This window comes from Gadus macrocephalus, chromosome 13 (genome assembly GCF_031168955.1).
Source record: "Gadus macrocephalus chromosome 13, ASM3116895v1".
NCBI classification, from domain to species: domain Eukaryota; kingdom Metazoa; phylum Chordata; class Actinopteri; order Gadiformes; family Gadidae; genus Gadus; species Gadus macrocephalus.
Window position 1 is genome coordinate 6,862,827 of NC_082394.1, and position 12,478 is coordinate 6,875,304.

At 44.2% G+C, this 12,478-nt stretch overlaps 2 protein-coding genes across 12 annotated transcripts in view; one reads left to right on the top strand and one right to left on the bottom strand.

The window, feature by feature from the left end:
• Window positions 1-3,299, bottom strand: part of cacna1da (calcium channel, voltage-dependent, L type, alpha 1D subunit, a) — a 65,478-nt gene extending 62,179 nt beyond the window's left edge. For 8 of the 10 annotated variants that reach the window (XM_060068843.1, XM_060068842.1, XM_060068844.1 and 5 more), the window contains exons 1-4: window positions 3,159-3,299; window positions 2,896-2,970; window positions 893-1,341; window positions 183-288 (exon numbers count right to left, since the gene is read on the bottom strand). In XM_060068843.1, the coding sequence (XP_059924826.1) occupies window positions 183-288; window positions 893-1,194 (408 nt within the window). In that variant the 5' untranslated portion in view covers window positions 1,195-1,341; window positions 2,896-2,970; window positions 3,159-3,299. The remainder of the gene's footprint in view (window positions 1-182; window positions 289-892; window positions 1,342-2,895; window positions 2,971-3,158) is intronic. The other 2 variants (XM_060068836.1, XM_060068835.1) reach the window with 2 other exon arrangements.
• A 7,693-nt stretch (window positions 3,300-10,992) lies between these two features.
• The window catches only part of tkta (transketolase a), a 10,120-nt gene continuing 8,634 nt past the window's right edge, over window positions 10,993-12,478 (top strand). For both annotated transcript variants that reach the window (XM_060069566.1, XM_060069567.1), the window contains exon 1: window positions 10,993-11,296. In XM_060069566.1, coding sequence (XP_059925549.1) covers window positions 11,190-11,296 — 107 coding nt within the window. In that variant the 5' untranslated portion in view covers window positions 10,993-11,189. The remainder of the gene's footprint in view (window positions 11,297-12,478) is intronic.

A 12,478-nucleotide genomic window follows, 5' to 3' on the forward strand; every position in this document is an offset into this window, starting at 1 on the left:
GAAACTACTCTAACTAGACGCTAGAAACTCAACAAAGCCTGCTATGAGTCCGCTTATGCTGTATGTGATACTGCACATTGAGCGATCTGATGACACGTCAGATATTTCCCAGAGACAGCACAAATAACAACAACGGAGCGATTTGAACTCATCGGTTGAGGCTTGGACTGTGTTTTACTCACCAGGTCGTGGTTTGTGGAGTTGGAATCATCTGCAGGAAAGGGAATATAGACAGCTAAGGCCATACAGTTGGCAAAAATCGCAATTAATATAAAGATATCAAATGGCCTGAGGAGGAATGTTAAGGAAAGCTCAGATTGTTTTTGAACATAGATCACACATCAAGTAAAGTAGGTGCCCTTTTTAGCATTCAAGTTTAGCATTGCTCTAAATGCGTTTCATTATGTAAATGGCAGCTTAGAAGCGGCAATTTAGCAGATTGACTATTAACATATACTGTAGATACCTGATGTTTACAGTATAGATATGTATCTATAGACTAAAACCACATCTGACTTAGGACAGTTACCGGAATCTGTGACATGGTTGGATGTCAAAGGAATGTTTTCTGTCAAATCTGTCAAAACAATACACCCACACACAAACACTGTATTCTGTAACCAATACGTATTATACCATATAACTAAAACATGGTAACCAATTCATTTACACCCACTTACAAATATATAGTAGCCAATGCATATATCGATATATATACCCATCATCAACAAAAATGTAACCAACAGTACATACAAACCCACTAACAAAAACATACCTACAATACAAATCTAAGATACACACACACTAATTCATGCACTATTACACTAATACACGTCCCAGTCCAGACATCCTCTACACCCAGCCCCACCCAGCCCCACGGCACAAAGGATACTTCCACTCCACCAGGCTGATGCAGGCCCTGCGTATGGGGTTGTTGAGTTTGAGGCAGAACAGAGCCCTGGGCGGCCTGCTGTTGGCGTTACTGCCCTGCTTCTTGCTTTTGGCATACTGCTGCCGCTTCTTCTGCGCTAGCGCCCCGACCGGGATGGTGGTTGTGGCCGCCGGGACGGTGGGCGCGGGGGGCGGCGCTGGGGCCGGGGTGGGCGCCGGGGCGGGCGCCGGAGCAGGGGCGGGGGCGGGGGCTTGTGGGGCCGTAGGGGGGACTGGGCCTGGGGCGGGCCCGTTGGCGCTCATGCTGCGGGCGTGGCTCTGGGACTAACATCCAGCAGCATGGACCTGCCAGGGTAGACAGCAACGCTAGAACAAGGCAGCAGGGTCTGACCGGTCGGCCCGCACCTCACCAGGAAGAAAGACGCCGCTGCCGCTGGCATAGCTTTGCCTCTGAGGGATGCCCGAGGTGGGGTGGAGGGAGAGAGAGGACAGGAGTTAGTTGGATACAGCACACACACACACACACTCAGTACTGAACATAGTCGGATACACCGCGCCTCGTCTATACTAAGGGGGGACGTTCTGATTCTGGTCTCCCAAACCCAGGTGTTTCACTACACCAGTGATGCTTCTCAGTGTAGTGAGCTTTAGACCGTTAGGGTTTTCTATTGGTACAAAGGTGAAGGATGGGGGCATGACGATTATCCTGGTTCAATAGGAAATAGCCAAAGACGAGGAGCGATTCCTTTAAGGTTAGCGATCTCATCATTTAAGTGAATGTGTCTTGTTTCCCAGCAGTGAGCTGAACATGTAGACTGAAGAGAAGCATTCAAGCGGGAGAGGTTAGATGGGTGAATAAGCCTGTAGCTTAATGTTAATGTCAATAACACCCCAGTGTGCTTCGCTCCAATGTCTTCACAGCTAGCCAACGATAAGTTTAATGTCAGACTCGTCAATCTGCCTCCATAATCATAATTCATAAATTAATTAATTTTGGTGATTGACAAAAGAGAAGATATCATGTAAGATAGCAAATCAAACTATCTGTCTGTCTGTCTGTCTGTCTGTCTGTCTGTCTGTCTGTCTGTCTGTCTGTCTGTCTGTCTGTCTGTCTGTCTGTGTGTGTCTGTCAGCCTATCTATCTATCCATCCATCTATCCAGCTACCTGTCTATAGATTTTGATATGCAATACATTTCACTGTATCATCGTTTTACAGTATCCATTATTCATTTAGCAGCAATGAAATATCACCACTGCTTGAAAAATGAATCCTGACCCAAAACACATGCAGATCATTAAGCATGTAGGCTACATTCACACTAACACAACACTTGTTCAAATCAGATGTGTAGGTGCTTGAGCTACGAACAGGCCACGCATAGAAAGAAATAAACACGGTCATATAAAACAATATAAAAAATTGAATCTGCTAAATGATGTAAGATCTGAATGTTTTTACGACTGTCGGCGCTGTTGATATGATTGCCTTGAGAGAGCCACGTCGTCCTCTACACTGCTGTGCTTTATTCTAGCCTACGGTAGTACAAGGCCAATGTGCGAAAACAATGTATCATATAATCGCATTTTGGATTATTCATATGAATGCCACGTCTATAACAGGGAGCACGGGACCGTGTTCGTGTTGAGAATATACACAGACATTACACCCATCGAGTCGTGACAATGCCACCACAATTGAAACTGTCCAAATCATTTCCCCTTGAAAAGCGAGCAAGGTAAAAAAAAAAATCGCTACAAAAGATAATAATCCCAAAAACGACGTGAAATGACAGCCTGACGCGAGGCTCTGACAGCGGTTGAAAAAAAAAAAACTGAGCAACGCATCGCCGTCAGGTCTTATCGACGCTCAGCGGAAAACAGCTGGCCGAGCTGTTACAACAAAGCTGCTCTTCATCCCTGGCGGTCCGACGACCGACGGCTCATATAGTGGCCGGTCCGACATGCAACATCCCCCTGTCCAAATGGGTTACGGGTTACCTACCGTCCAGCCTGGGAGAGACGCGTCCGCGTCCGCAAATTGCCCACCGTGTGTACCGTGCATGTAACGTGATGCTCACTGCAAAAAAATAAATAAAAGCCTCGCTTATAAGTGTGAAGGGCAACCGGTCGCACGGAAATTGGCCATTAATAACTGTCCTCTGAAAAGCATGAAAAACAGCGACATCATTGCCTATTTAAAACCGCAGCTAGGCTAGGAGGCTAACTTCACACCGCAGACTACATAGGAACCATACAATGCCATACCTTCACTGGAGTCTTAATTGTTGCCACGGTCCTCCTCTCCATACACCGAGAAAAGTCCAAGGATTTGGCGGACGATATAACGCAGGACCGGACTCAAAGGGCAAAGGAAAAGCACGGGCTGCGGGGCAGGAGGGACACATGAGCTATGCATTAATTAAGCCCCTCCATGATGCTCGTGGGGAGCGGGAGACAGGAGAGAGTGCGCACGAGAGAACAGAGCATCCTCATCATCATCTGCGGCGTGCAGCCAGTTCATCGTCACGGCGTCAGTGAACAGTAAAGAGTACATAGCTCTCTTTCTTTCTCTTCCTTCTGGCTGTGTGTCCCTCCTCTGTTTCTTCACATGCATTTTGCTTATTTGCATTGCAAGGTAAGCTAACAGAGCAAAAGAACAACAACAGTTTAATGTGTGTGTTTTGCGTGTGTTTGGTGAAGTGCTTTTCCCTAGGCTGGTACGTTAAAAAATAATTGGAAGTAATAGGGCCACATCATGGTGTGTATTAGTCCATGGAAAGACAACATTGGGCCAAAAGATTCATTCAAAATGGCACCAACGTTCCAGCATTGTTTTGGTTTGCGCTAGATTTCCTTTGCCCTACAATAATGCAAATTTGCTAAAAAAAAATGTGAAAGCATAAATATGTATACATTTGTGCCAGTGGAAAAAACAAAAACCATGTGAGGGTTCATCACAGTTTATGTTAGAATGGGAGGATATGGGGATGTTATGTGGTAAACGTCTATCCCATAAGTGTGTGACCTTGGCAGCTGACACCATCCTCTGAACCCACCACTGCTACTATACTAGCCTTTTGGCAATGAAGCTCTGCCCAACCAGTTCAGAAACGAAGCTCACAACACTTCCCATTAAAATCCAATCCTTTAAAATAAATAACATGATTATAATAGTAATTTGACGTAATTCGACAAATTAAAATGTAACACATGTTTTATTAATCCAGTAGTTCATCACAATAATAATATCATCTATTGGTCTAAATTGTCCTTTGGTAACTCTGGGCCTAACTCTGCTAACCTTCAGCCAACAAAGTCATCCCCAATGAGAAAGTAAGTTAACACCGCAGTGCCTCCTGCCTCTCTTCTTACAGTTACGCATACGTTCCAGAATATTCTTCACGGGAATTACACGTGTGTATGTGTACCCCATGTAGACGATCTGTATTTAATATTTCAAATCCATATTTGTTATGTATATCTCTATTGTGTTTGTAAGGCGTTCTGTCTCTGAGACAGGCCCATTGTCATAAAACTATGTCTGGTTTCAAAATATTTCAATGCACTTTTATATTTACCCTGCGTTAATTGTAACAAATGAAGTCCCCCGTTGTTAAACAGTAATGAGGAAAAATTGCCTACAGTTCCCTGTACGGCCCAGCAATCTGGTTATTTAACCTAATTTACAAAACAAATTGAGATCAACAAATTGGATTGTATGAATTGGTCAATTAAACCACTATTACATTAGCGTAGCCTTAACCATAGAGTAAACCCATTCAACTGCAGCCTTAACAATAGAATTTAGCCATTCAACTGCAGAAAAGTGTCACCAGTCCATCTTAATAGCTAATGAATAAAATAAAATAAAATAATAAAAAATTAAAGAAATTAAACTGCCTACTTCAGTCATACAAGCAGATTCCCTACAGATGAGTAGTATAAGCTACCTACCTTCTGTTCTCGAGGAAAATCCTTGGTGTCCCCTATAAGTCACCGGCAATAACAACAACACAAACGTCACAGAGACACATACTCTGTTGGCCAGAAGAAGACTCAGGATTAAGCGATGGGTGGCGATAGAATGGCCAGAGAGAGAGGCTAGGCTCACCTGCTGTATCACCTTACCTGTCTACCCAAGATAATGGTTTCTACGAGAATGTGTCTGAATTATTAAACTCTGGACTGAGTACTCTGTGTCCATGTGTGTAGCTTGGTGGAGGCAGAAAAGCAGTAATGTGTGTGCAGCTGTGTTTAATGCAACTAAAACGTTTATTTTCTCTGTTTAGAGTTACATGGACGATATTGGATCAGATCCCTACTGATACTACTGATACTCATGTTGACTGGGAGAATTAAGATCGAAAGGTCATACCATGCTTGTAAGATCCATATGAGAATATATATACGATAGCTATTATTGTACCAAAATAGTTATTGGTCTGAAATGCATAATATTGCTCAGTGAACTTAAATGTAAGTACAGGATTAGAACAAAATACTTAATAAATACATTGACACAATGACACTTTGACATCTTATGACACTGTCGGTCAGCAACACTCCCAAAATAAAAATATAGTTTCCATTCTGCATCCATTATGTTGGTCAGAACGTTGCCCTTAACCAACATGCTTGTGTGTTTTAGATGTAGTTCAGGTTCCAAGATCCAACAACTCTCCAGCGTGTCCTCTCTCAGACCCACCTTTAGTGTCCTTCTCCTGAGTCTCGCATGGCCTGGTTTCCCTCTCTACCTGCCACAACGATGATGTCTCATCGCTTAAAGACCACTCTGTGGTTGTGGGGATGGTTGAAATAGCAATTATACACAATGTTCATTCACCTGAAATAACTGATGCTTGCGTCTGTGTTTTTTTATTTTTTTCATGGGGGTTCCTGTGCATATGTGTGTGCATGCACGCCCATGCACATGTGTGTGTGTGTGTGTGTGTGTGTGTGTGTGTGTGTGTGTGTGTGTGTGTGTGTGTGTGTGTGTGTGTGTGTGTGTGTGTGTGTGTGTGTGTGTGTGTGTGTGTGTGTGTGTGCGTGCGTGCGTGCGTGCGTGCGTGCGTGTGTGTGTCTGTGCAAAAGCTTTTTCCCCTCCCGTATGAGAACGATACAACGTTTCTCCCCAGGTCCTGTACGGAGACTGGCGCATTGCAGTTTGTTTTGAACAAAAAATGGAATAAAAACACAGATCGCGTTGCAGCGGCCCCACCAGGGAGTGTGGAGGCCATGTGGCTCTATATGTTAACCTGCTGTCTAACAACGGTACAACGATACAACAACTTCTAGGAATCCTTATTCTTTACCCACTCTCAACCTCCACAAACTAGCGAAAGGCTCCCTCTTACTAGCTGCTGAAATGTTTGCCAAAAAGTTGTCCAATTCCCAAATACTACCTTGACACATGTGCTTATGTAGGTGTTAGCCCCGCGGTTGTCATGCAAGCTGTAATGTGTCATTCATTGTGGTGAATACGGCCTTACATGGGAATATCTGGACCGCTGGTTTCTGTGCTACGGCCTACTTTTGAATGGGAGTAATGAGTCTCTTCCAGCTGTTAAAATGTCTGTGTTTCTTTTACGCTTGGCATTCATGAAAAACAGCTGCTGGTGTATTTCTGGCTCTCCTATACATGCGTTTTGCTTTATCTCTGCGCATCCTTGTCCTCTGTCTCCCATATCGGCTCACTGTACCTCCCCCCCCCCCCCCCCCCCGCCACGAGTCTTTTCAATCTGATTGTCTGGAAATCTCTCGCCAGCATACAAGAGCTTCACTCAAGCTACGAGCCAATCATCAAAATGCTAAAAAGACTATTTTTCCTTTCGGGAGCTTGTCCTGATTCAATCTATAATTTAGTATCCGCTTTGAATGTGGCCCCAATGTGTGTGTTGGGTAAAATATCACGAAAACTCATATGTGTGCGCATGTGTCATGTTGTTCACTTGGGCATGTCTAATGTAGCCTTTTATAACATGCCCGCCTTGTGGATGTGTCTCAAGTTAGCATCATTTAACAAACGTCGGTCAGCACATTTTAGCCAGCTCTAAAATGTGGTGAGGTGTGAAGGTGGATAGTCCTGTGTCTAAACGGAAGCCTTATCCAAACACTCAGAATCTAATCTGGCTCCCCTTGCAGTACGGCTTTGTGTTCAGACGCCATAATCAGGTGTTTTGCATTTCTATGAGGCTGAACATGACATGTTAGTGAGCTTGTCACTGTGTCTAAGTGTGTGTGTGTGTGTGTGTGTGTGTGTGTGTGTGTGTGTGTGTGTGTGTGTGTGTGTGTGTGTGTGTGTGTGTGTGTGTGTGTGTGTGTGGGTGTGTGCGCATGTGCGTGTGTGCATGTGTGTATGCCATTGTATTGCTGTGTTTGAGAGAAGAGAGGAAGCAAGAAGGAATAGAGAGTGAGATGAACCAAGTGAGAGGACGAGAGAGTGCAGAGCAAGAGAAGAATAGGAGAGAGAGAGAGATAGAGAGAGAGAGAGAGAGAGAGAGAGAGAGAGAGAGAGGGAGAGAGAGAGAGAGAGAGAGAGAGAGAGAGAGAGAGGGAGAGAGAGAGAGAGAGAGAGAGAGAGAGGGGGGGAGTGAGGAAGAGAGCACCATAGAGAGCGAGGGATGGAGAATGAGGAGAGCAAGAGAGTGAGATAGGGATAGCTAGTGTGTGTGTGTGTGTGTGTGTTGGTGGAGCTGCTTGAAGGAGAGCAGTAGTGATGTAGCCTGAAAGCCCTGCGGCGCAGCTGTTCTCCAAGTACATCGTCAACTTCACCGCTGAGCCCACTGTCTCACAGTGAATCTCTATATCCCTCGCCCTCTCTCTCTCTCTCTACCACTCTGACTGTGTTGTCTCTTGAATAACAACCCCTTTGCCCAACTCCCACCATTTTACACCATCTGCTGTCTTAGTCCTCGCCTAGTCCGACCCTGTCCATAATCTTCTCCTCTCTAATGTTATTGTCTCCATTTTGTCTCTCCTCTCAAGGTCTTCCCTCGGCCTCAAACCGCACCTGCCCGTCACGAAGGATCAACAACGCCAATGCCAAGGCGATCAAGTGAACATCTGCTGATGATGGCTGTGTTGATCTGTCAGCCATGGATCGTCTGCTGTTGTCATGCATTGTCAAGGGGGCGGGACTTTGGGTGACGGACAGCCCTTGGATTGAAGGGTAAGTGCTGTGACCGCTGAGCGGTCCAAGGCAATGGAGTGATTAGAGCAGGAAGAGGCCTAGGCCTCAAGGAGTAACTGGCATTAAAGCAATGGAACACGCTGTGCGTGTGTGTGTGTTTTTGAGCGTGTGTGAGTGTGCGTGCAAGGATGTGTGTGTTCATTTCTCATCTCTGTCTGGTTTGCATGCTTTGGCAGAGAGTATGTTTTTTCTTCCGTTACCGCTTGTGCATGTAGGTGTGTGACTGGTGCTTGATCAGAAACAGACACATCTATCTCACCCAACCGGCGTCGTTCAAACGGTGAAAATATGCACGTACACATGCCCTGTGTTATATTAAGGCAAATGTTTTAAAAAGCGGTCGCATCGCTCCTCTTTTTTCCATCCGAGGGAATAAAAATAGAAATGTTCGTGCACTCTGGACGTACATTCCCTCCAGGAAGTGTGCCGCAGTGGAGCCTTAAGATTGGTTGCGCCGCGTCATGTGGCGTCCTCTTCGCAGGCGTCCATTGGCTGACACCTGTGGGGCTCTTTGAGGAAGAGCCTTTCTGACGGGACTCAGGAGCCCAGAGGAGCTGCATGGGGAGCGGGGAGAAGGACAGCGTCGGTGGGAACGGGTGGGGGGGGGGGGGGGGAGCAGAGGGGGAGGGAGGGGGAGAGAGAGAGAGAGGGGGAGGGAGAGCACTGTGGCGTCACTGGAGCTGGAAGGTTAAAGGTGCTGGGGTCTGATGACTTCACAGGCACGGCACAGAAGAGGAACACGGGAGATGATGTGTAGAAGCAGCGAGATGATGCATAGCAGCCCTGGGAAGCGCGTCACGTGGGGGGAGCTAATCACTGAGGAGAGGTCAGCCTTTGGTGTATCCATGATTTTTTTAGGTCTTGGTTGTGTTTTGGCCGTTGAGATTAAAGAAGTAACAACTGTCCGTTTATTGGAGTCGTAAATAAATAAAACATAAATCAGAAACATAATAAACACAAGACAGGTGATTAACTTGATAGATCAGAGACTGTGCTTGACCCCGATGTGGTTTAAAGGGAATTCGAGAGAAAACAGAATTGATTTTACTTCAACCATCATATGAAGAATATGCCGAAAATGCACACACACACACACACACACACACACACACACACACACACACACACACGCACACACACGCACACACACACACACACACACACACACACACACACACACACACACACACACACACACACACACACACACACACACACACACACACACACAACACATATACACACACACACACACATACGTGCACACATGCACTGCCTAATATTTGAAAATGATCACATCATTAAAGAACAGCTTTCCTGTTATTAATCTATTTATATAAAAATATTTAAATAAAAATATGACAAGCGTTTACATTGCACATGAATTGAGTGACAGTGTCCTCTAGTGTATATTATGTGATAATACAACTCGTGTGGACAGAAAGCACATAAAAAATGGAGTGATGTAATAATTGAGCTATTCATTGCATATAACTTATTTCAGCTATTGATGATTTAATTTCCACATTTTATAAAATTGTATTCAGAGCAATAATAATTACTATATTACAAGATATGCAATCTTTCACAAACACTGCATTAAATTGATAGATTTGATAGATAGCTTGTCTCCCCTGCATTCACACTTCCTTTTTTTTGTTCAACCTAACATATTTGCAAATACTAATGAAATAAATACACTACGTAGTTTCCTTCAATCATATTTTACATTTTTAATGGTAAAAATGTAAAATATTTCTAGATTATATATTATATAATATTTCGTCATTGTCTCAAATGAACTAATGGATACACTGTAAATTTTGGTATATGCAGTAAGATAACTATATTGATTAATTGTTGAAAAAAGGCACATGCACGTTCATTGTTATCCTCTGGGTGGCAGGCCAGTCTAATACCTACTTTTTTTCTACATCGCTGCACACACATGCACCCCTCGCTGCACATGCATGCACCTCTCACTGCACACGCCAGCAGGCTGTAATATCATCCACAAAGCACTATTCTACAATTCATTATTTTACATCATCAGAGGTGTACGACAAAATAGCTGAATGTAACTTTCTATTGCATTCATTGATTGATATCTTGATATATAAATCCTACAAATAATATACACAGACTACTACACTACCGTACTATGGCGATAGTAATTGACCGTACATTTGGCACAACACAAGAACAGTTCAAAGAGGTGTAGTACAAGATCGATAACTCTAATTGAACATGTTTATGTCAGGATTTGAAGGGAAAGCTTGAGCAATCTTAAGTTGAACACTTGTTAATACAAAATAAATGCTTCTCACGAAGATCTCATTGCTGCCTCTTTACCCTTTGTTTTGTCACATCGACTCACATAACATCTCCAATCTAAAATCCTAACAGACAGCGACGCTGATTCAACCGGGAGTATGTGATCCGGTGGGGGCTGTGGGGTTCAACAACGAGGGGGGGGGGGGGTAGTGTACAGAACAAAGAACAGCTAATCGCTCTGATCGTCTCAAGTTATGAGTTTTGACAGTCAAGCCAAATGAATTAACTGCTACTGCATGCATCAAAGATGTCTGCCGTCCTGTCATCCGCCCATCTGCAATACCCCCCCCCCCCCCCCCCCCCCCACCAGCCCGCCCCCTCTCCAAATGTGTCCCCACCCGTGGCGTAGTCTGGGACCCGCCCACCCCACTGCGTCCATGTCACACAGTAACCAATGAAATGGCTGCGGTTTGACTTCGACACAGAGACCCATCCCTCGTCACTGGGCAGCACCCTCCTGTGTGTGCATTCATCCGTGTTAGGGTGGGGGTGGGAGGGGCGGCGTTGGATGAGGAGGAGGACGATGAGGGTAGGGGGGGGGGGGAGTTATTTTCGCCCGACAGGATAAATCCTGCTTCTCTCTCCTTTCTCCCTCCTTTCTCTCTTTCTCTCTCTGCTGCCACTCAACACACAAGTCCTACCCATCCCTGGCTCACTGTACTCCCACACGCACACACGCACAAACACACACACACACACACACACACACACACACATTCCTAAAGTATTTGTTCCACTTTTTTGTTGCCCTGGAACTTTTTCAGTTTGCCTTCATGGAGGACTACCACAAGCCAGACCAGCAGACCGTCCAGGCTCTGAGAAACATCGCTATCCGCCTCAGGATCAACTCCATCAAGGCCACCACTGCGGCTGGCACTGGGTGAGTCCCCTATATATCATTTGATACTTTCCTTATAGACGTTCACTTCACTTCTCAGGCTTTATCAAGGCCACTGCAGGTGTTTTCTGTACCGGACGTCCATGAAATGCAACGCGTCGCTTCGGCTCGTCCTCAACGCTTTACAGACACGCGTGCTCACACGACGCGAGACACAGCTGCGCGCAAAGAGCATCGGGAACAGTGTGTCCCGCTTTTGTTCTCATGCGACGCTCGCAGGCTCGCTAGACGCATCTTAAGGTGACAAAGGAATTGCTTTAGGATTTACTTTCCACATTTTAGTAATTTGGGAAAAAATGGGTTCAGGTATATTGTTTATGTATTGTTAAAAAATAAATCCATGTTTGTATGACAGTCTTATATTTTGTTAATATTAAATTTTACCATTAAGGTTACTATTTTACTTTTTTGACAATCATTTCTTGAAAATGCCCAAACATTCCTAAACAACAGCATTGTAATGATATCAACGTATCCACCTTGTCATTTTCTTTTGAATTACTTAAATATTAATCCTACTTTCATTCAAACACAATAAAGTTATTTCATTGAGAAAATGATCCAAAATGATAAAACATGTTTATTATATTGAATGAAATCTATGTAGATAATCCTTGACCTGATTCCAGTTGTCTCAATCGATACGAACAAGATCTTTGTTAGATGTGGATTTACACACATGGCCTTGAGGTCTGCCCGCTTACTCTAATCCTGTAAAGCTTTTTTTATTTTAATCATTTATGGCAGGTTACATGCCCTTAACTCTCAAATATCTTTATTGAATCTGTCTGGCTTAGAATTACTCAGATATGCTTTAACAGCACTTTTCTGCAGATAAAATAAATTCAATTTCATCAAAATGTTAACATAAAATATGGTAATGCATTTGAATAAGGTTCATATTCATATTTAGGCCTCCTGTAATAGGTAAGGCCACATCCCACAAACATAGCTGTTGTGGTCCAAGCCTTTGTGTAGAACAAAGGCTTTGGGTGAAGCATGGTCTACCTCAGCATGGCGGCTAACAGACTATGACTATTTACTCGCCGTTTCATTTTATTGACTTGAAGGTTTCAAATCCAGAAATACAAACCATTCAATCCAATTTCAATAACACAATATGAATCATATTTTCAATATAAGGTGTCATCGTAATCGAGGCAA